The sequence below is a fragment of the Neovison vison genome, chromosome 7 (genome assembly GCF_020171115.1).
Source record: "Neovison vison isolate M4711 chromosome 7, ASM_NN_V1, whole genome shotgun sequence".
In the NCBI taxonomy this organism is placed as follows: domain Eukaryota; kingdom Metazoa; phylum Chordata; class Mammalia; order Carnivora; family Mustelidae; genus Neogale; species Neogale vison.
Genome location: NC_058097.1, coordinates 149,442,944 through 149,467,694, shown reverse-complemented (window position 1 = coordinate 149,467,694; position 24,751 = coordinate 149,442,944). Strand labels below are relative to the sequence as shown.

Below are 24,751 nucleotides of genomic sequence, written 5' to 3'. Positions count from 1 at the left end.
AAATAACAATTCTTAAAATTCTGATATGTTCTAGTATAATGTTATCAGTCATCATTTTAAAAGTACAAAAAATTCTGGTATCGGGAGGGAGACTTAATCTCACAAAACAAACTGAGGGTTGCTGGGGGAGGGGGTTAGGGAGAGGGTGGTTGGCTTATGGACATTGGGGAAGGTATGTGCTATGGTGAGTGCTGTGAAGTCTATAAACCTGGCAATTCACAGACCTGTACCCCTGGGGCTAATAATACATTATACGTTAATAAGAATTAAAAACAAAAAATTCTGGGGGTGCCTGGGTGGCTCAGTAGGTTAAAGCCTCTGCCTTCGGTTCAGGTCATGATCCCAGGGTCCTGGGATCCTGGTCCCACATCAGGCTCTCTGCTCAGCAGGGAGCCTGCTTCCCTCTCTGCCTGCCTCTCTGCCTACTTGTGATCTCTCTCTCTCTCTCTCTCTCTGTCAAATAAATAAGTAAAATCTTAAAAAAAAAAAAAAAAAGTCTGCCTTTGGCTCAGGTCATGATCCCAGGGTCCAGGGACTGAGTCTTATATCTGGCTCCCAGCTCAGTGGGGAGCCTGCTTCTCCTCCTGCCTATATGCTCTCTTTCTCTCTCTCTCTCTGACAAAAAAATAAAATCTTGAAAAATAAATAAAACAAAATGTACATCACAAAAATAACCAAATTTACTTGTTTTGTTTTTTTAAAGATTTTATTTATTTATTTGACAGACAGAGATCACAAGCAGGCAGAGAGGCAGGCAGAGAGAGAGAGGAGGAAGCAAGCTTCTGGCTGAGCAGAGAGCCCGATGCGGGAATCAATCCCAGCACCCTGGGATCATGACCTGAGCCGAAGGCAGAGGCTTTAACCCACTGAGCCACCTAGGCGCCCCCAAATTTACTTGTTAATTGCATCTTTTTTCTGGTACATGTATGTGAACTCTCATCAGATCTTTGTGGCCACTTTAAAGACTTTCATCATTTACAATTACTGTTTTACTCTGATAATTTACCAAAAAATGTCCATTCTCAGAGATTCACAAAAAAGAAATCTGATATATACTCTAGAATATAGGTTTTTGAAAACTTTAAGATCATAACACTGCACGGAGTGAGAATGCCTAAAACTCTAATGGAACACTGGGTGCTTTAATGTTGTTTCCAGATTTATCCCCTCCTCTTGTTTAATTAATGTATAACTTAGAGCAATCTTATAAAGTGTGTCTTTCCAACAAAGACTGAAGCATTTATCTTTTTTCCCCTACTTGATCCCTCCAGAATTCCTAAGCTCTTATTAAATATTCTTGATTTTCATCAAGAATCTAAGTTCAATGAGAATCTAATCTTCCTTATAGCAGCCTGCCCTATGCACCTAGAGCCTACCTCCTTTGATCCACAGCTGATAAAAGGGAATATACTTCAGTTTTGCAAAAACCTCATCAAATCCATAGAGAACAATTATACTTTGGTAGGACAATCTTTCTACAGTTCAGTCCTGGATGACGAAAGCCTCATTAGATGTCAGAATCTACAGCCTGGAGATTTCATCTATTGGAAAAGACATCCCCAGAAAGACTCAACTCCATTGGAAAGGCCCTTACAGATACTGTTAACCAACCCTTGCACCATATTGTGCCACCAAACTCCAAGGACAGATTCTTGGATTCATGTATCACCTGTAAAGAAAGCACCAAAGCCTGACTGGACCTGCAAACCAACTGGTGTCTTGAAAGACTTCCAGGAGTAGAAGCACATGACAGAGAAGGAGACAGCTTTTCCAAAATGACTGAACCAGGCCTATACACTTTTTCTTGCTGCTGCTTCTTATTTCTCTCTCTCTTTTTTTTTTTTTTTTTGGAAAGACAATGATCTTACCCATATTCCTCAATCTACTACAAAAGGGGGGAACCTTTCTGACTGCTGGATCCAAAAACTCTAATCTGTTCATAATGTCAGAGATTCCTTGGTCTTATCTGTAGGCAATTTTTCCAATGATCTGTTACCCTGCATTCAAGAGAAATACAAATGGGCTAACTCCTTTGGCAAGACTTTTAGAAAAGACCCCTTTAGCATGGGACGGTAGCTCACAGAATGACATCCCAATTCTTCTAATCCCTGGCTTGAAAAAGGTCAATCTGGATATACCAGCTAATGGATCTATAAACAACCATACTGTAGCTGGAGTCCTCTGTGCTCCAACTGGTTTCATTTTGGCCTACAGTAGATGCCATTTCCCATGGGCATAAAAATGTTCAGATAGCTGCCAAACTGGAGATCAATGCTTATTGGGACTTTTAACTGTCCCCATCAACATCCATAATAAATCATAAACCTGACACTGATTCACCCCATTAAACCTCCACAGTTACCCTAAAAAGGAACTTGCAGGAGGACTATATGACTCCAGGTGTGCCTGCATATAAAGAGCTTTCTCCCTGGGCTGGAATAAGAGCCAAGGAATGCATTATCAGAAATCTCTAACTTTAGGACAGTCACAGGCAAAGCAACAGCAGTCCAATAATGATCCCTGAATCACTAGCTAAAGTAGCTCTGGATAATGATATAGTCCCTGATCACCTGCTTGCTGAACAAGGAGGCATCTGTGCAATAGCAGATACCACCTGTTGCATATGGCTAAATGTATCTGGAGAAGTAGAAATTCAATTCCACAAGAGGAAGAAACAAACCCACTAGTTACAAGAAATTTAACCTAATGACCCTTGGTCTTTTAACCTATTTAGCTGGTTACCTTCAGGTTTGGGCTCCTAGCTTTCAGAGAAAGATCTTAATGTAAAGGGGGAAAAAAATAACAGAAACCTCATTTAAAATGGAGTCAGGAGGCCAGAAGGGGGTGCTCTCATGCCCTACCAGTCACTGTAGCCCTTTGCAGACCCACCAAGAAGAGACTTACTTACCCTGCATTCCTAACAAGAAGCCTACTTTACTACCCTAGAAGGATGAAGGAAGATTTCCTCCTTGCCTAGCAACATCCCAGCCAATAAAAGACTGTCACAACTCAGCCAACGCTGTGAAATGTGTAAGCCTGATGATTCACAGACCTGTAGTGCTGGGGGAAATAACACATGTATATTAATTTTTTTTTAAGTCACTATGCTTCAAACACCCAATTTATTCCAATGGACTTTGTTTATAACAGCCTCTCCCCATTTCCCTTGTCTATAAAAGAGCACTTCTCTCATTTGTTCTCCAGACTTGCCTATGGTTCATGATGGCTTGCCTATCCCAATCTGCTATTCTGAATAAACCCATTTTGCTGGTTTATGTATCAGTTTTACTGAAATAACTGGCTGTTTTATTTTCAAAGTTGACTTTATTCTAAAAGTGACTAAATAAATAAAAAGTAGGTTTGAGTTTTTTGAAAATCAAAATTTTTACTGTGATAAACTATACATGTCATAAAACAGGCCATTTATAAATGTACAATTCAGTGGAAATAAGTACATTCACAATGTTTTTAAGGAAGTTACTTTGATTTACATTTTTATAAAGTTTATTCTGATAATGTAAAGGATGGGCTGGAGGAATGGTTCAAGAACAGAGGTTGGGGACGCCTGGGTGGCTCAGTTGGTTAAGCAGCTGCCTTTGGCTCAGGTCATGATCCCAGCGTCCTGGGATCGAGTCCCACATCGGGCTCCTTGCTCGGCAGGGAGCCTGCTTCTCCCTCTGCCTCTGTCTGCCTGTGCTCCCTCTCTCTCCCTCTCTCTCTCTCTCTGACAAATAAATAAATAAATAAATAAAAATCTTTAAAAAAAAAAAAAAAAAGGAACAGAGGTTGGAAGGTACAGAAAAATGTAAAAGATTTAAACCTAATTTATTGCTAGACTGTTAAGCAAGAAGAAAACAGAGATAATATCTGATTTATTAACAACCATGTCCCCCAGGACCTAGCTCCATGCCTGGCATACTATGACCATCTGTTAAATGGATAAAGGATATTTAAGGTTCTATGATTCTGAGAATGGAAGACTTGCGTTCCCCATAGGATGTAACACCTTAATGATGATTAAAAACATTTTTTGGGGGGCGCCTGGGTGGCTCAGTGGATTAAGCCGCTGCCTTCGGCTCAGGTCATGATCTCAGTGTCCTGGGATGGAGCCCCGCATCGGGCTCTTTGCTTGGGGGGAGCCTGCTTCTCTCTCTCTCTCTCTGCCTGACTCTCCGCCTGCTTGTGATCTCTCTCTCTCTGTCAAATAAATAAATAAAATCTTTAAAAAAAAAAAAACAAAAAACATTTTTTGGGGGGCGCCTGGGTGGCTCAGTGGTTAAAAGCCTCTGCCTTCGGCTCGGGTCATGATCCCAGGGTCCTGGGATCGAGCCCGATCCGCGGGGAGCCTGCTTCCTCCTCTCTCTCTGCCTGCCTCTCTGCCTACTTGTGATATCTGTCAAATAAATAAATAAAATATTAAAAAAAAAATTTTTTTTGGTAACATAGCATAAGGAGGCTTAACAATAAAGGGTAAAAAATGAATGCCAGGAATAAGATTAGTGATAGGAAAGTACAAACAGGACTATAAAATTAACCCATGCAGGAGATTTTGGACTTCATCTCAAAAGCCAAGCCTATTAGGGTATCTGGGTATATGCAACGTCACAATGGCAGGACAGGATAACAGTACTGCTTACTGTAAGTTAACTTAAAGTACCACACAGTATTTGTCCTTTAGTGACTGGCTTATTTCATTCAGCATGTCATCAAGAACCAGGCATGTCGCATCATGTATCAGAATTTCCTTCCTTCTTAAGGCTGAATAATATTTCATTGTATATATATAAAATATTTTATTTATCCCTTCATCCATTCAGGGTCACTTGGGTTGCTTCCATCTTTTGGCTAATATGAATGCTACTATGAATATGGTTACAAATTAGTTGGTTTTATTTTTCAAGATTTTATTTATTCATTTGACAGACAGGGATCACAAGTAGACAAGAGAGGCAGGCAGAAAGAGAGGGGAAACAGGCTCCCTGCTGAGCAGAGGAGCCAGATGATATCGATCCTAGGACCCTGAGATCATGACCTGAGCCGAAGGCAGAGGCTTAACTCACTGAGCCACCCAGGCACCCTGAATTGGTTTTAATTTTATAAAATGTATTTTTTTTAAAAAGAAGGGGGGAGTACCTGGTGGCTCAGTCAGTTAAGCATCTGCCTTTAGCTCAGGTCATGATCTCAGGGTTCTGGGATGGAGGTCCGCATTCTTCCCCTGCTTGTGCTCTATCACTAGCTGTCTGTCAAATAAATAAATAAAATCTTAAAAAAAAATAAAAAACTCAAATTCGAAAAGAAAAAAAAAAGAACAGAAACAGAAAACCCTAAGCAATTCTAAACTTCTAAAAGTACTGGTTCTCAGAAAACTTAAATCATCCAAGTTAGAAGGTAAAAAGTAAATGGCAAGGCGGTAATTAATCTAATAGGTTCTATAAAGGCCAATTTTAAACTGACAATAGAGAAAGCTAAGAAAAAATCTGATTTGTGCTAAAGAACCCCCTAAATGGTTCAGGAATCACTCGCACCAAGTGTATCTAGAAATAAGGATAAAGGTGGTAATAAAAACCAAAGTCTCGGGACGCCTGGGTGGCTCAGTTGGTTAAGCAGCTGCCTTCGGCTCAGGTCATGATCCCAGCGTCCTGAGATCGAGTCCCACATCGGGCTCCTTGCTCAGCGGGGAGCCTGCTTCTCCCTCTGCCTCTGCCTGCCATTCTGTCTGCTGTGCTCGCTCTCTCCCCTCTCTCTGATAAATAAATAAAATCTTTAAAAAAAAAAAAAAAAAAAAACCAAAGTCTGTTTAAAAGGTAGACTGACACCCTCTTACATTCCCTCCATGGTTCCACAAAGTGGAACAGGTCCTTCTCCCACCTCAACAGACTAGATGATAATGCTATGAAAATGGAACAGGGGAGAGCCTGGGTGGCTCAGTCATTAGGCATCCAACTCTTGATTTCAGCTCAGGTCATGATCTCAGAGTCATGGGATCGAGCTCCACATTGGGATGAAGTCCAAACTCTTCTGCATGGTTAATTTTATTCAAAAAACAAACAAACAAAATGAATGGGAAAGCTGTTTTCATATGTACTAATGAAATGAAAAAAAAAACCCTAGGATATACATTAAGCAAAAAAAGGTGTGGAGTTTAAGTCTGATACATCTTATGTAAGAGAGAATAAGAAATTATATTCATATTTGCTTGCATTTGCATAAGAAATCCCAGAATATACAAAAAAAACAATATGTATAACTACTAAAGGAGGAGGCGGTGGAGTGGAGAATGGAGTCACAAGAACGGGGTGGTAGTAAGTTTTCTAAGTACACTTTTTATGTTTGTATTACCTATTAAAAATAAAGTTAGGGGCGCCTGGGTGGCTCAGAGGGTTAAGCCTCTGCCTTCAGCTCAGGTCATGGTCTCAGGGTCCTGGGATCAAGCCCCGCATCGGGCTCTCTGCTCAGTGGGGAGCCTGCTTCTCCTCTCTCTCTGCCTGCCTCTCTGCTTACTTGTGATCTCTCTCTCTCTGTCAAATAAATAAATAAAATATTAAAAATAAATAAATAAAGTTAGAGGGCAGCAAGGTGGCTGTTGGTTAACCATTTGCCTTTAGCTCAGATCATGATCTCAGGGTCCTGTGATGGAGGCCCGTGGGTGCCCTATGTGTGAGCACTCTCTCTCTCAAACAAATAAATAAAATCTTAAAGAAATAATAAGAATAAAGTTATATAAGAAGAAATAAATGAGCCTGGGTGGTTCATTTTGCTTTGAGCATCCAACTCTTGATTTTACCTGAGGTCATGATCTCAGGATCAGGGGATGGAGACCTGAGACAGACTAATCACCTAGATGGGACTCAGTTTCTCTCACTGTCTGCCCCTCCCTCTGTGTGCCTGCATGCCCACTCGCGTGAGTGTGTGCACTGATCTCTCTCTCAAGTAAATCAGTATTATCTCTTAAATAAACAAATACAAAAAATTAGAGGGGGGAAAAGTGATCCAGTTTTAAAGCCCTAAAAGAAATGGATTAGGTGACTTCTCAAAGTCTCCTCCAACTCTGGAATGCTCTCATTCAAGAATTTCAGCTAAAAATCGGTTAGTCATTTATAATGATTTATACAGCGTCTTCCCTAGAACTCCATGCTCTGGTCATTTCTTTACACCTTTTAACTCTATTTTTCTAAGCAACTGTACTTATCACACTATACTGTTTTAGATATTCTATCTTTCTTTCCCTATAAAATGTAAATTTCTTAAGCTTATGCTCTACTAAATCACTTCATAGCATAGTAATTTTACATAAACATTTGTTAAACCAGGGATGCCTGGGTGGCTCAGTCAGTTAAGTATCTGCTTTCAGCTTAGGTCATGATCCCAGGGTTCTGGAATCCAGTCCCAAGTCAGGCTCCTTGTTCAGTGAAAAGCCTCCTTATCCCTCTGCCTGCTGCTCCCCCTGCTTGTGCCCGCTCTCTCCTGCTCTTTCTCTCTGTCTGACAAATAAATAAAATCTAAGGGGAAAAAAAATAATAAATATTTTATTTTAAAAAATTTATTAGGGGCACCTGGGTGGCTCAGTGGGTTAAAGCCTCTGCCTTCAGCTCAGGTCAGGATCCCGGGGCCCTCGGATCGAGCCCCACATTGGGCTCTCTGCTCGGCAGGAAGCCTGCTTCACTCTCTCTCTGCCTGCCTCTCTGCCTACTTGTGATCTCTCTCTCTCTGTCAAATAAATAAAATCTTTAAAAAAAAAAAAATTTGTTTAACTAATTACCGAGAACTTCCCATGTGCCAGGCACTCTTCTAAATGCTTCACATTTACTGGGACGCCTGGGTGGCGCAGTTGGTTGGACGACTGCCTTCGGCTCAGGGCGTGATCCTGGAGTCCCGGGATCAAGTCCCACATCGGGCTCCCAGCTCCATGGGGAGTCTGCTTCGCTCTCTGACCTTCTCCTCGCTCATGCTCTCTCTCACTGTCTCTCTCTCTCAAATAAATAAATTAAATCTTTAAAAATAAATAAATAAATAAATAAATGCTTCACATTTACTAACTAATTTAATCTTCAAAGTAACTCCACACAATAGTTCCTATTACCTTTATTTTATAAATAAGGAAACTGAAGCATAGAGAGGTCAACTAATTTGTCCAAAGTCAGTGGCCAGTGCTAAAATATAAAACCCAGACCATGTGCTCTTAATCATTAGTTCTATTGTTTAGTTTTAAGGCTCCAAAACCAGGTATGGAAAACATTCTTCTTGATTGCCCTAACTTACAATATGAAGCTCCAGAGTACAAAAGGCTTAATATCATCTAACAACAGTTCTTAAAGCGTGGCCCACGGACTGCCAGGATTCCCAGGACCCTTTAGTGGGGGGTCCACTACCCTTTGGGAGTCAAATCATTTTCATTACATTTGATGTTATTTGGTTTTTTCATTCTCATTCTCTCATGAGTAAATAGTGGAGCTTCCCAGAATCTATACCATGTGTTATTACAGGAGACTGAATGCAGAAGGATCTATGAGAATCCGGATGTCTTCTAATAAGTCAAAGACATTCGTAGGGACACCTGGTGGCTCAGTGAGTTAACTGTCTGCCTTCAGCTCGGGATGGAGCCCCACATGGGACTCTCTGGTCAGCGGGAGCCTGCTTCTCCCTCTCCCTGCTATTGCCCCTTGCTTATACTCTCTGTCAAATAAATGAATAAAATCTTAAAAAAGAAGAAAAAACTTAGAAAGTAAGATTTGCAAATATGTAAAGCAATGCCACTCTCACTAAATCTTCGTTTGGAAATGGTTCTTTCATATAATGGACTTAAAACTAATATTTTTGGGGCACCTGAGTTGCTCAGTTGGTTAAGCAGATGCCTTCGGCTCATGATTCCAGGGTCCTGGGATCAAGCCCCACATCAGGCTCCCTGCTCAGCAGAGCCTGCTTCTCTTTCTCCCACTGCCTGCCACTGGGCTTACTTGTGCTCTTTCTCTGCCAAACAAATAAAATCTTTCAAAAAAAATAAATAAATAAAATTAGTGTTTTTTAATGAATTAAATATATTTTTTAAAGATTTTATCTATTTGACAGAAAGACACAAGGAGAGAGAAGGAACACAAGCAGGGGGAGTGAGAGAGGGAGAAGCAGGCTTCCCACTGAGCAGGGAGCCCAGTGCTGGGTTTGATCCCAGGATCCCAGGATCCCAGGATCATGACCTGAGCCGAAGGCAGAGGCTTAACGACTGAGCCACCCAGGCGCCACTGAATTAAGTATTTTTTATTTTTTTTAATTTGACAGAGAGAGATCACAAGTAGACAGAGAGGCAGGCAGAGAGAGAGGTAGAGGGAAGCAGGCTCCCTGCTGAGCAAAGAGCCCGATGCGGGACTCGATCCCAGAACACTGAGATCATGACCTGAGCCGAAGGCAGCGGCTTAACCCACTGAGCCACCCAGGCGCCCCGAATTAAGTATTTTTAAATGTTGTTCACTTTCAATACAGTAAATATTTATATAAACCATATAAACAGTATTCTTTAGGGGTCTCAACAATTTGTAAAAGCATAACAGGTAACAGGATCTTGAGAAGAAAAAGTTTAAAATCACTGATCTAACCAATCTAAACTGTTCAGTACTCCTGGTCTCTGATGGTAAGACACATTTTCCCTACCTACCATATTTTAATTCAGAAGAACTGATGTAAAAAGGGTAACATAAAGTGAAAACCTAAGCAGTAGGAGGCCAAGTATGTGCTTCTACCTGAGATTATGCTTTCTAATTTGTAACCCTATTTTGTAACATTTGTTTGTAGTAATCTTCTAATATAAAACATGAATGGCAACCCTAAAAATGCCTCTGCATTTTACAAGAGGAGCCAGAGGTAGCAACAAAAAAGATTTCTCAAGGAAACCTCAGATTTCAACTGTGTATTTCCACATCCCTTTATTAAATCAAGTATACTACTGAAATATAAAGAGACCCTAAGAGTTTGTAAAAAGACTGCCAACACTGATGTTGGCATTAACTCAGTCTGAAGCTTCGTATGCTGAAACAATTCATCTTTGTTTACAGAGACAGAACCTTAATTTTTGATAAGCTAAATAGAAGTCTACTAAACCCCAAAGCAATTCCTTGAACACATCTTTAATGTCATTTGACATATTTTTAGATGCTATGCTAATAGAAAATAATTTAACAGTATCTTTAAACAAAACTAATTTTGCTCAACACAAAAGTGCAAAATCCTGGTCCTATTTTTTTTTTTTAAGCAAAAGGGAAAGAGCTTTTATTATTGGGTTCCCTGTCCCCTCCAGCATCTAGAGTACCCCTGCATACAATCAAATAATGGAGGTATAAAATGCTATTATTAAACTATTAACAGCATAAGGTAAAAACATAGATTCCACCATAGCAAAGATTGATACAGCTTTGGTTCCTAGTAGATTCAACCACCACCATTTACCAAATATTTCTGAGTACCTACTATGAGCCTGGTACGCTAGGCACTGGGGAATATAATGAACAAAAAAAATAAGTTTTTATCTTCATGGGACTTGCATTCTGTTGTGGGTAAGACACATACACACACACACACACACACCATTTATAAATGTGGTAAATGCTTTGCCACAGATTTGTTTTTGAAAGCTGAATTGTGGAATTCTAAAACCTAAAAATAAATAATTCATGAAGAGTTACATCAAGATGACATGGGTTCTACAGATCTTTACTAATGCATAAGGAAACTACAGACACTGTCCATGAAAATAAAGATCAATCTTTCATTGTCAAAGCTATCAAATGGCATTACCTGGCCTTAAAAGATAACTGACCTCACAGTTCCACAGAATTAAAAATCATGTAAACACAGTCCTTTAAAAAACACCTAAGAGGAGCCTAAACAGACACAGCCAACTAAATGTAATGTGGTATCCTGAACTGAATGCTTAAAACAAACAAACAAAAAAGATAAAAAGTAAGGAAATCTGGATAAACTATGGACTTCAGTTAAAAATAACATATCAACATTGGCTCACTCATTATAACAAATGTTAACATACAAGAATACTGAGGGATACTGGGGAAACTGGGTGGGGCTATGTGGGAACCCTCGGCAAGATCTCACTTTTCTGTAAACCTAAAACCATTCCAAAAAAATAATGTCCATTAAAAAAAATCTAACATGAGTTCAGGAACTATGTGTGTGTGGAGGGGGGATGCTGTCAAGACATAAAGTAAAAAATGAAAGGCCACCAAAGTCTGCAATGTGAATTAGAAAATAATTACTTAAGGAATTCAAAGGAAACCTGCAGATACTGAAGTTATGATCACTACTCACAATCTTCCTAAGACAGAAATTAATGGATTTTTCATGCAAACTAAATAGCTCTGCATCACAACATAAGGCCAGCAATAAGATCCCCAGAGTCCACAATAAGCACTTTAGATCCTATTTATCAATAATGACCAATACACTGTATTTTATGCATGGCATTGTCCTGAAATTGCTATAAAATACCTAGACTGGGATCACCCTCATGGATCTTACCAAGTTACTTCAAGAAACAAGCGTATACTTGCTTCAGGAAAATTCATAAGCAAAGAGGAAACTATATTTTTCCTTGGTAAGAAGGAAGGAGGTAAAGATTATATACTGAAAAGAAAAAAATGATTTCTCAGCTCCAACAGGAAGCAATTTTGCAACTAATGTTAACCTATTTTAATGTCATATATATTACTATAAACAGTTCAAGGTAGTAGGAAAAGCTCTGAATTTGTAAGTTATCTGCTTTCCAATCAAAAGAAATTGTCTTCTCTACAGCCTAACCTAAGGTACTTAGCTGTTAACTCAATGTCTGAGGATGACTTGGGAGGACTAACCTCTCAATATCTGAATTTTAAAGACCATCATGAAATATGTGAGAAAAACAAAGGAGGACGATAATCTCTACACTGTCCAGTGCCAACTTTCATAATTCAGCATGAAATTGGAATCATCAGAAATAATTTTAGAGAAAACCATCACAAAACTAGGATCTTGTATATAATACAAAGTAAGCAATAGCAGAAGCCTGATCAGGTAAGATCATTCCACTCACCACATACTATGAAATATTAACCAAAAAGGGTCATTTAGACGAAACGGTATTACATACTGAAATCTAATTTAGTTAAGTAGATGATGAATCTATTCTACTCTACTCCATTACTCTCTAGCCCAAAAGGAAATCCTACAAAACAAAGATGTTTGTTATTCTCGGGCCTCTCACAGGAATCCTAAATATAAACTGGAAAACACTCAAAAGAAGTGGAATAATTAACATTTCTCCGGTAATTCCTGTTTGCACCACCATAAAGAGAAACAGACACTGCTTCATGTTGAAAGGAGAAAAAGGGGAGGTTAGATGTGAAAAATTCCAAGTAAAACGATCATGACATAGCATCTGGCAGAGACTGGGAAAGCATCAACAGTGCCAAAAGAATTGTCAGGGATCAAAGTCATGAGAAGAAAATGAGGTTTTCCAATAACGCGCAGCCTAACCCAAGAAGCAAAAATCGCCACTGCCACCGCCACCAGTCTTATTCCCCAACCACTCCATCCTCAAGTCGCCTCCAATTCAAACATGCACCCTCCAAATCCCAAACTAATTCCCCACCCAAGTGAAAACAATCCAAGAATTTCTACGACCCCCACTTCCCACCAGATCTGCACTTCCCAAGCCCAGGTCTCTAGGGAAAACAACGCCCTAATCCCCCCACCTCCTAGTCCAAGGTTGAAGAGGGTCGGATCCCCGGAGTGGGGCTTCCCGGGGTGGGCCTTCGTAGAGCTGACGAACTGGGATAAAAGCCAAGAATAAGGGTGGGGCTCAAGAAGGGGGCTACGGTTGGTGAGACCACGGGGACGGGAGAAAGAAAGGGATGGACAGCAGGCTGGGGCTGGGGCTGGGCCGGGCGAGGCCTGGGGCGGGGGGGGGGGGAGCGCAGATCTACAGGAGAGGCCCGGGCTGCGGGGAAAGGAGGCATCGGGGCCGGGGACGGAAGGATCAAAATCTGACCAAAGGATCAAGACGAAGAGGAGCTGGTGGCTAAGAGGGGTCGGCAAACACCAGGCAGCGCTGCGGGCTAGCACGGAGCGCGAACGCGAGGCGGGGAGACAGCCTTAGCCGACAAGAGGGCCGCACTGGGGGCGGTGCGGGGAAGCCGCGGCCAGCTGCCAGAAGTGGGGGAGCCGCACACTCACCGCTCTGCTCCCCCAGGAACACCAGCTTGAATTTCCTCAGCGGATTCCCGAAGTCTCCGCCCGCGGACATGATGGAGCCGGAGGAGCTGCCGCCGCCTCAGCCCAGAGACCTCTCGGACTGACGCTGCTCCAACCGGTTGACGAAATAGGAGAGAGGAAGGACCGAAGCCGAGCTCTTTCCGACCCTTTAGGGCCCCGCTGCGGAGTAAAGCTGCCGGGCAGGACTCCTCCCCACAGACTGGCAGCGGTCGCCGCCGCCTCCCCGCAGAGTCGCCTAGCACCGAGCGAGGCCCGCGGCTGGGAAAGGAAGGATGGCGGTGTCGGAAGCAGCCAGGGGTGTGCTCGAGGTTCCCAACACTAGCGCCGTTCCCTTCTCCGCACCCGGCACCGAGACTGGGGTGAGAGAAGCGGAGGGTGGCGGAACTGGAGCCACAGACGCGACTGGGACCTCTCACGCGCAGCGCCTCAGCTCCCACAGCTGCCGCCGCCGCAGCCCAACCTGCCGAGTGCACGAGCCTCTGGCGCGGCGCGCGGCGAGCCCGGGCACGAGCGTGCCGCCCCGCCGGCCGCCGGCGTACGTGCGTGCGTGCGCGTGCGCGCCACAAGCCTGCGCCTTCCTGGTTTAGCTGGATCTCCCGGCTCCTCCGGCGCAGCAGAGACGAGGGCAGGTTAGGTTGCCACGCGAGTCGGGAGAAGCAAAGAGGAGGTGGGGCGGAACCCTGGGAAGTGATGTGGGTGGAATAAGCACCACTTACGTCACTTACGCGAGAACCAATCGGAGGAAGCCAAGGGCGGGCGGAGGTGCCAGTGAGGTGGCGGCGCGAGAGCGCGCGCGGTCCTTGAGCGGTGGAAAGCGTCGCACTGTGACTGCCATGAGAAGTGTGGCTAGTTTCAGCCTAAGGGGAAGGAGGGGGGTGGGAGGAGGCGGGGCTGGCACGTAGGTAGAATTGATCCCAGCGCTGTGAGGGTGTGGTCCTATAGCCCTAAGGTGTGTACTATATTCCTTTTTCCAGAGCCTTCAGCTCGGTCTCTCTTTCCTTAAGCCCGCCCTTCACCAGTGCACTAAGCCATCAACTCCATCTTTTTTCTTCTCGTAATTCCTTACACGATATCTTCCTAGGTACATTGCCCGCTGTTGTTCCCAGGAGTTTCATAACTACCAGAAGCAGAGCCTCCACATTTCTGCAGATGAGGAAATTGAAGCTCAGAGGAAGGAAATGACTTAGAAAATCCACAAAGCCATAAAGTGGAACCTAGGTTTTGTGTTGTCCCCCACTGAACCTCTGCAACCTCTTTATCGATAAGCCCGTCTACTTTCCTGACCTGACCTGCCTTGGTCTGTTATCAGCCTTTGTTACTCTGATGTAGACAATTGTAGGTGACGCCCACCTTCCAAAGTGCTAGAAAAGGATTTAGACATCATGTAAACCAAACCCTTCATTTCACAGATGGTGAAACCAAGGCCTATGTAGGAAAACAGCTACGCAAAAAGGTCAAAGTAGAGCCTGACTTTGAGCCCAAATGTGGGGGAGGAGATATTTTCAAGATCACCTTTTCCTCCTACACCGGTGCTTCTGAATATCTTATGGGTAGACCTCCCTTCAATAAGACATCTGAAGCACGTGCATTTTTCTGTGGAGAGGATCCATAACTTTCATCAGATTTTCAACCCAGTTTATGACCCAAAAAATGAAGGTAATGCCACAGCCAAGAAGAACCTAAGGAGATGTGGCAATTAAGTGTAATGTAGATATAACATGACAGCTCAACGTGGGTTTAAGCTGATTGGTATTCTAAAAGAGAAAAGACTTTAGGCAAAAACTTAAAAAAATATATGGATTTTTAGTAATTACAGTGTGTATCGATATTGGTTCATTAATTATAGCAAATGTGTCATACATACTAACAATAATAAAGGTAACTGGGGAAGGAGAGGTTATATGGGGACTTTCTGTACTATCTGCTCAATTTTTCTGTAAATTTAAAACTTCTTTAAAAAATACAGTATATTTTAAAAAGATGAAAGATTAAGAATCACCAAATTAGAGAATTCGGCATCTACACCTCACCATACTATGGGACAGCATCCAAAAAAGTAATCTCTGAAAAAAAAAAAAAAAAAGTAATCTCTGTCCTTGAGGAGGACACTTCAAAAAATTAGAATCAAAAAAAAAGTAGGGGGTGACAACCTGGCTGTCTCAGTTGGTAGAGCATGTGACTTGATCTCAGGGTTGTGAATTCAAGGGCCATGTTGGGAGTAGAGATTACTTAAAAAAAAACTGTCAAAAATATTTCTGGGGATGAGGTGCCTGGGTGACTCAGTTGGTTAAGCAACTGGCTTCTGCTCAAGTCATGATCCTGGAGTCCCAGGATCGAGTCCTGCGTTGGGCTCCCTATTCAGCACGGGGTCTGCTTCTCCCTCTGACCCTCTCCCCTCTCATGTTCTCTCTCTCTCACTCTCATTCTCTCAAGTAAATAAATCTTTTAAAAAAAAGAAATACCGGGACGCCTGGGTGGCTCAGTGGGTTAAGCCACTGCCTTCGGCTCATGTCATGATCCCAGGGTTCTGGGATCAAGTCCCACATCGGGCTCCTTGCTCGGCAGGGAGCCTGCTTCTCCCTCTGCCTCTGCCTGCTTCTCTGTCTGCCTGTGCTCACTTGCTCTCTCTCCCTCTGTCTCTGACAAATAAATAAATAAATAAAATCTTTAAAAAAAAAAAAAGAAAAAGAAATACCTCTGGGGTGTCTGGAGGGCTCAGTCAGTTAGACATCTGACTCTTGATTTTAGCTCTGTTCATGATCTTACATCAGCCAGCTTCAGGCTCTGCACTGGGCGTGGGACCTGCTTGGGATTCTTTCTCCCTCTCCTTCTGCCCCTCCCCCCTGCTAACGAGCCTGAGCTCTCTCTTTCTCTTTCTCTAAAAAACCCAAAAAACAAAAAAACTTCACAAGTTAGTGATAAAATAAGACCTTACGTTTTTGTATAGTGTCTTACCATTCACATAACACATCTGTATATATTTGCTCATTATCTGGGAGTTATTATTTACTTAGCTACAGAAATGGCAGGATCAAACAAGTACCTTCTCAAACCTGGGGATGAATAGCTAAACTAGAATTAAGGAGAAGAAAAAATTAAAGGGAGCTTTCTCATAAAAGCTTAAAATACTATCTATTCTGGCCAAACAAGACAATAGCTATATCCCCCAACCTCCTCTCTATCAAAATTTACTCATTTTGGTTCCTCTCAACCAAATGGCAAAAGGATTTTGGAACATGTATCTAAAATGAAAAAACAAAAAGAAAAAATAAACAAGAAATGAAATGGTAAAAACCTGAGTCATGACATGGACATTTGTGTGTACATGTATTTTTTTAATGTATGATTTATTTATTTGACAGAGAGAGGGAGCACAAGCAGGGGGAGCAACAGGCAGAGAGAGAAGCAGCCTCCCCACTGAGCAAGGAGTCCTATGTGCCAATCAATCCCAGGACCCTGGGATCACGACCCAAGCCAAAGGCAGTTGCTTAACAGACTGAGCTGCCTGGGTGTCCGTTAAGATTTGATTTTAAGGGTGCCTGGGTGGCTCAGTGGGTTAAGCGCTGCCTTTGGCTCAGGTCATGATCTCAGGGTCCTGGGATTGAGTCCCACATCGGGCTCTCTGCTCAGCAGGGAGCCTGCTTTCTCCTCTCTCTCTCTGCCTGCCTCTCTGCCTACTTGTGATCTCTCTCTGTCAAATAAATAAATAAATAAAATCTTTAAAAAAAAAAGAGATTTGATTTTAAGGGGTGCCTGGGTGGCTCAGTGAGTTGAGCCGCTGCCTTCTGCTCAGGTCGAGTCCCGCATCAGGCTCTCTGCTCGGTGGGGAGCCTGCTTCCCCCTCTCTCTCTCTGCCTGCCTCTCTGCCTACTTGTGATCTCTCTCTCTCTCTCTCAAATAAATCAATAAAATCTTAAAAAATATATATTTAATTTTAAAAGTAGCTTGTCAGGTCTGGTTAGGCCCTCCCCACCAGTAACCCAAAACCCCGCACACACAAAGAGCAGCCCATACCAAGAGAACATTTAAAAAGAAAACCTCTTATAAACATAAGCGAGTGGGTATTTTTTCTTTCTGATGTATACCAGGTTTTCATTATATTTCCTGAAATAGCTTTTTTTTTAAGATTTTATTTACTTATTTGACAGACGGAGATCACAAGTAAGCAGAGAGGCAGGCAGAGAGAGAGGGGGAAGCAGGCTCCCTGCTGAGCAGAGAGCCCGATTCGGGGCTCGATTCCAGAACCCTGGCATCATGACCTGAGCTGAAGGCAGAGGCTTTAACCCACTGAGCCACCCAGGTGCCCCCCTGAAATAGCTTTTAAAGTAACATTTGAGGACTGGAGCTATAATAACTTTGTACTTCCTCCAGAACTTTATGAATCAATTCCTCCCTGTTGCTTTGGTCTCTGTAGTCACCTAGACAGATGATGCTTTTCCTATCATATTGAAGAGAAGTATGGTATAATCCACCTCTTACCTCAGATATTTTAATGTTTTAAGTTAGCATTTTTTTTAAGATTTTTTATTTATTTACTTGACAGACAGAGATCACAAGTAGGCAGAGAGGCAGGCAGAGAGAGAGGAGGAAGCAGGCTCCCTGCTGAGCAGAGAGCCCAATGTGGGGCTCGATCCCAGGACCCTGGGATCATGACCCGAGCCAAAAGCAAAGGCTTCAACCCACTGAGCCACCCAGGCGCCCCTTAAGTTAGCATTTTTCATGGATATAGATACAGCCTCACTCTCCTCTGAAGCGGCAATCACATTTACCCAGTACTCATTGTATAAGTCATATGTTTTGCCTTCAGAGATTTTATGACCTAAAAATTGTATATCAAGTGCTACGGGGGTCATCAAATGGAGAAATTACTTAGGGGAAGGAGGAGTTAAAGAGGCCTTTATCAAGGACACTTTCACTAACACTTTCACTTCCGTGGTTTTCTATACATGATTCTCTTTACCTTGAACACTTTCACCTCCCTTTCTCTCTCCAATTCCTACTCATCCATAGGTATCATCTTTAAAAAGTCTTCAAGTAGACTTCTCTGTCTGCTTCTAACCCCACCAATAGTGTAAATACGTATCTCTGCCTGTCCTCTGCTTATACCTTATTCTTCCTCATCCCTTGTTACTGCTAGTTGTCAGTATTCCTCTCCTGACTAAGTTCTATGAGGTCAGAACTCATGTTTTGCATCCTCAACAATTTCAGCATGCTTGATGTTGTAAGCATGCAGCAGATACTTGCTGAACAAATGAAATAAATGGGAGGCATTATTTTTTAGCTTCCTTCAAAGGATGAATGAGATGTGGGCATGTGAAGGTGTAAGGGCAAGAGCATTTTGGAGAAAGAGTACATCACTTAAAATCACATTATGTAAACTTGATACTACATTTCTTAACACCACTTATTAAAAAGATGGTCAGAACAGACTTGTGACTAAAAATTCAGAGAGGACAGCTTTGGCAACTCCAAATCAAAAGTATCTAGAATGGTTTTCTTTAACCAATTTAAAAGGGATTGTTAATTTGAAGCCCAGGAGTGTTCCCAGGAGGCTACTACACATAAACTGTATTATAGTTACAGCTTGTTGTTTCACCCAGAGAGAAACAGGCTTCTTTCGGGAGGACTGAGATTCCATCTTATTCCTTATGTCAGACACTGTTGGTTGCCTATCTAACAACACACACACACGAAACATACACACTTCTCCACAATATATATTGGAAACGACAGATAATTTTCTAGCTTCCCTTCACTAAGCTAAAGACACCTAACTTGATCTGAACCAGAAGAAAATGTACCAGAGACTTCTGAGATAAATTTGCTTTCCTGATGTAAAGAGGTAGATGAGGGCACACCGCCATTCTTCTGCCATTATATATGGTTATATAATGACATGGTATCTAGAGCAAAGGTATCTTATGAACATTGACATATAATCCTTAAGAAAAAGCCAACCTGGGGCACCTGGGTGGCTCAGTGGGTTAGGCCTCTGCCTTCAGTTCGGATCGTGGTCGTGGGGTCCTGGGCTCGAGCCCCATATAGGGCTCTCTGCTCAGCGGGGAGCCTGCTTCCCCCTCTCTCTCTCTGCCTGCTGCTCTGCCTACTTGTGATCTCTCTCTGTCAAATAAATAAATAAAATCTTTTAAAAAAAGGAAAAAGAAAAGAAAAGAAAAAGCCAAGCCATTGATGATGGTTAAGCTACAAGGCATCTTTGAGCCATTGTACCAATCCTGGCACTGTCTTTCTTCTGGATTTCTTTTTAGCAAAATAATAAACATCTTTGTACTTAATATTGTCTTTATATGTTTCTGTCATTGTTACATGCAGCTGAGAGCATTTGACATTCTCATCTTTAGATCTCTTAAAACATCTCATACAGGGGCGCCTGGGTGGCTCAGTCAGTTAAGCGACTGCCTTCAGCTCGGGTCATGATCCTGGAATCCCAGGATCAAGTCCCGCATCAGGCTCCCTGCTGAGCAGGGAGTCTGCTTCTCCCACTGACTCTTTCCCCTCTCATGTTCTCCCTCTCCCCCATTCTCCCTCTCTCAAATAAATAAAAAATAATAATAATGAAAAAAAATCTCACACAATTCCCTGAACGCTGGTTACTCAATACTGTGTATGTATACATAATACAGTAATAGTTATCAAATTGGAACTGCCTTTTCTGTTTACTACTCCCTAAAAAGGATTTATTACTCTTATAGAGGCAGGAAATCAATAGAAGGAGAAAATTGCCCAGGTAAAAGGACTGGAATCATATTGCTCATATTTGAAGCAAATAATAGCTCTGGCAGGAATTCAAGTTCCATCAAATGTGAAGCCCTTCTAACCCACTCTGCAGGTTATTATAATCATCACTGCTAAAAATAATAGTGGGTCAATATAGAAAGCATAAAAATGACAAATGCTCAATAATTCAAGGTGACCAATTAAATGAACACAATTAACACAAGGTATGTTTAAGCAAGAATCACTTTTAAAAGATAACAAGAGAAAAAAAAAAAGAGGGAGGCATCATGTCAAAGCCAGTTTTCCAAATACCTTGACCTATAAAGATGTGCCATGGGAAAAGTATAAAGGTTATTCAATCAAGGTGGAGGAGAAGATGGTAAAACCTCAATGGAATCGTCCTTCCTGTGATTATAGCCAATTCATAAGCTAAGTCAGAAGATATTTTTGCTACCGATTAATCTACAGAATCTATTTTTGATAATTCCATTTTGTTCCGTTCATATGAATCATGGTCCTTGTTATGAATAATGTAATTTCTCAGAGCCTTAGATGTGGGGTGTTCCTTTCAGGCTTTGAAATTCCAGTGGGGGAAGAGGTTGCTTCTTTTTATGCCAGTCCGGAATGTGTAATACTTGACATATTGCTGGAGCTCTCCTCTCCCCGACACTGTATCCCCCACAAGTAATAACGTCTCCTCCAAAAGGTACAGGAGAATGAATCACTCCACTTGCCGCTAAGAGATAATCACCCTCAGAGTAGAAGAGAACAACTGCTTCTCCTGCTGTTTATATAAAGAATAGAGCATCTTGGGGCGCCTGGGTGGCTCAGTGGGTTAAGCCGCTGCCTTCGGCTCAGGTCATGATCTCAGGGTCCTGGGATCGAGTCCCGCATCGGGCTCTCTGCTCGGCAGGGAGCCTGCTTCCTCCTCTCTCTCTGCCTGCCTCTCTGCCTACTTGTGATCTGCAGATCTCTCTCTGTCAAATAAATAAATAAAATCTTTAAAAAAAAAAAAAAGAATAGAGCATCTTAGGACAGAAAAGTGGGACCAATACTGTTTGCACTGAAATGCCAACAGACTGTACAGCCAAATTGTAACTTGCCTAAGATGCCAGGAAAAACAATCTTTTTGTAAAAATTTCTCCAGATTTTTGAATAACACAAAGGGACCAGGACTTTTTTATTTAAAAATCAGAAGATAGTCATTATAGTAGTGTGTAACCGAGACTACCCAGTGAGATAATAAGCCACATCATTTGGGAAAATTAAACAAATTTCCAGTTATAGGATGGTAGACTAAAGATGTTTCTGCTTCCTTCCTTTTCTGAAATTTTCCAAATAAAAAATAAAAATGCAGGCTCTGGCTTTGACATCCCAAACCCGGAACTGTCATATTTTAAGTTGGGAGACGAAGATAGAGCAGTGGTGACTAAACAGAGCCCAGAAAGTGTTCACTGAAGGCGAGAGTAACAAGAAGCAAGTCAAACAGAATTCCAGAAAGGCTCAGGAATGTGAAGTAAAGGGTACTACAGAAGGTAGAGGTAAGGAAAGGGAATTGTATCAAAGACTATATAAATAGTAGTTATAAACCTTTCCATCTCTGCAGAGGAATTAAACACAAGAGGCTCCAGGCTCAAGAACCAGGCATAGTGGAATAATAGGGGGAGGTGCTGTCAGAAGATAGGGGCATTGGTAACCAGTGGTCTCTCCCCAAGCACCTTACATCACACTAGCAGTGTCTTATATCCCTCCCTGCCCCAAGGTAAGTTGAAACACCCCAGAGAAAGGACCTGTAAAATTTTTTTAAAGATTTTATTTATTTATTTGAGAGACAGAGATCACAAGTAGGCAGAGAGGCAGGCAGAGAGAGAGGGAGAAGCAGGCTTCCTGCTGAGCAGAGTCTGATGCCAGAACCCTGGGATCATGACCTGAGCCAAAGGCGGAGGCTTTCACCCACTGAGCCACCCAGGCTCCCCAGGACCTGTAAATTTTTAATGTAGCGGTAACTTCAATAAAAAAGCCAGTTCAGGGCACCTGGGTGGCTCAGTTGGTTGGGCACCTGACTTCACTCTGCTCATGATTCTGGGGTCCGGGGATCAAGTCCCGCAAAGGGCTCCCAGCTCCACAGAAAGTCGGCTTCTCCCTCTGACCTTCTCCCCTCTCATGCTCTCTCTCTCACTGTCTCAAATAAATAAATAAAATCTTTTCATTTATTTTAAAATATTTTATTTATCTTTTAAAATAGTTTATTTATTTGACAGAGAGATCATAAGTAGGCAGAGAGGCAGGCAGAGAGAGAGTGGGGGGAAGCAGGTTCCCCACCAACCAGAGAGCCCCATGGGGGGCTCCATGCCAGGACCCTGAGATCTTAACCTGAGCCAAAGGCAGAGGCTTAACCCACTGAGCCACCCAGGTGCCCCAATAAAATCTTTTTTAAAAAAAGAAAAAAATGAAGCCAGTTTGCCACATCATCCTGTAGTGAACCCTTCTAATCAGTACATGCCACCCACTCACACTGAATTCCCAATTAATTTGGTGTCTTCTATTAAATAGGAACAAAATTAAAGGTTTCCCACATATTTGATAAAAGCCTCCAATATGAAATAAAGAAAATAAAACAAATAAACCAGCAAGAAAGAATTAGGAAAGTCTATGATGAGAGAAAAGAACTGCATAATTATGAAGAAAGAACAAGGTCATATTTTTTAAAAAGGAACACTGAAACAAAAACAGCCTTTCTTGGAAATTAAATGATTACAATCAAATTTTTAAAAGATGATAAAAGAGGGGTTCCTGGCTGACTCAGTTAGAAGAGCATGCAACTCTTGATCTCAGAGTTGTGAGTTCGAGCCCCATGTGGAGTACAGAGATTACTTAAATAAAAATAAAACTTGAAAAGAAAAGAGGGGCACCTAGGCAAATTTTGAATGGCAAAGGACTTGAGGAGGCATTTCTTCAAAGAAGATGTATGGATGGGGGCACCTGGTTGGCTCAGTTGGTTAAGCTACCAACCCTTTTTTCTGCTCAGGTCATGATCTCATGGGTCATAGTCTCATGGATCATGAGATCAAGTCCTTTGTCAAGCCCCACATTAGGGTCTGCTTGAAGATTCATTTCCTCAGCCTGCCCCCACATGTGCTTGCTCACTTGCTCTCTCTCACTCAAATAAACAAATAAAGAAATAAATTTTTAAAGGTTTTATTTATTAATTTGACAGAGAGTGAGCAAGCATAAGCTGGGGGGAGCTGCACAGAGAGAAGGAGAAGCAGGCTCCCCGCTGAACAGGGAAAATGATGTGGGGCTCAATCCCAGGACCCTGAGATCATGATCTGGATGGAAGACAGACACTTAACCGACTGAGCCACCCATGTGCCCCTAAATAAATAAATCTTTTCTAAAAAGTCTACTTCTAGGTATAATTTAAGAGAATTGAAAATATATGTCCGCAAAAACTTGTATGTACAAGGAGCTCCTGTGTGTTCACAGGAGCATTATTCCTATTATCCAAAAAATAAAAACAACTCAAATTTCTTCTTTTTAAAAGATTTTATTTGTTTATTTGAGAGAGAGAGATCATGAGCAGGGGAGGGGGTGGAGGGAGAAGCAGACTCCCCACTGAGCAGGGATCCCAGTGTCGGATTTGATCCCAGGGCCCTGAGATCATGACCTGCACTGAAGGCAGGCGCTTAACCAACTGAGTCACCCAGGTGCCACTACTCAAATTTCTATCAACTGATAAATGGGTAAACAAAATCAGGTTTACCCATATAATGAATTGAGTATTATTTAGCCATAAAAAAGAACGAAGGGCTGATACATGGAATAACATGGATGAAACTGGAAAACATTATGCTAAGAGACTGGACACGAAGGGCCACATATTACCCTTTCATTTTTGGGCTGATGAAATGATCTGGATTTAGATATCGTTGATGGTTGCACCGCATTGTGAATTCAATACAAATCACTGAACTATACACTTTAGAAGCATGAATGTTATGATACGTGAATTATATTTCAGTTAAAAAAAAAAAACTTAGGGAACCTAGGTGGCTCAGTCTGTTGAATGTCTGCCTTCAGCGCAGATCATGACCCCAGGATCCAGGGATCAGGTCCTGCATTGCGATCCCTGCTCCACGAGGAGTCTGTTTCTCCTTCTCCCTCTGCCCCTCCCCTCTGCTCAAGCTCTCTTACTCTTTCTGCCTGGGTGGCTCAGTGGTTAAGCCACTGCCTTCGGCTCAGGTCATGATCTCAGGGTCCTGGGATCGAGTCCCGCGTCGGGCTCTCTGCTCAGCAGGGAGCCTGCTTCCCTCTCTCTCTCTGCCTGCCTCTCCATCTACTTGTGATTTCTCTCTGTCAAATAAATAAATAAAATCTTTAAAAAAAAATAAACACGATCTTAAAAAAAAAAAGTAAACATACATACCTATAGCTTATGTTATGTAGAAGTATTGTCACAGGTATGGTTTCTTCTTAATTTTTTTATTTTTTAAGTAATCTCTGTATCCAGTGTGGGACTTGAACTCACAGCCCCAAGATCAAGAATCGCATGCTCCACTAGCTGAACAGCCAAGCATCTCTTTTTTATCCTGAATGAAGGTGGGATGAAAAAGATTTTGTTTTTGTGGCTTTTTTTTCCAATATTTATTCATTTATTTGAGAGAGAGAGAGAGAGGAGAGGTAGAGGTAAAGGTACAGGGAGAGAGAGTCCCAAACAGACTCCAAGCTGAGTGCAGAGCTCAACCTGGGCCTCAACCCCATGACC

The 24,751-nt window shown here is 42.2% G+C and overlaps 1 protein-coding gene across 2 annotated transcripts in view; it reads right to left on the bottom strand.

The window, feature by feature from the left end:
- RAB6A (RAB6A, member RAS oncogene family) overlaps positions 1–13,723 on the bottom strand; it is a 91,228-nt gene extending 77,505 nt beyond the window's left edge. The window contains exon 1 of one of the 2 annotated variants that reach the window (XM_044258572.1): positions 13,213–13,723. In XM_044258572.1, coding sequence (XP_044114507.1) covers positions 13,213–13,282 — 70 coding nt within the window. In that variant the 5' untranslated portion in view covers positions 13,283–13,723. The remainder of the gene's footprint in view (positions 1–13,212) is intronic. The other variant, XM_044258571.1, reaches the window with a different exon arrangement.
- Positions 13,724–24,751: the final 11,028 nt, after the last annotated feature.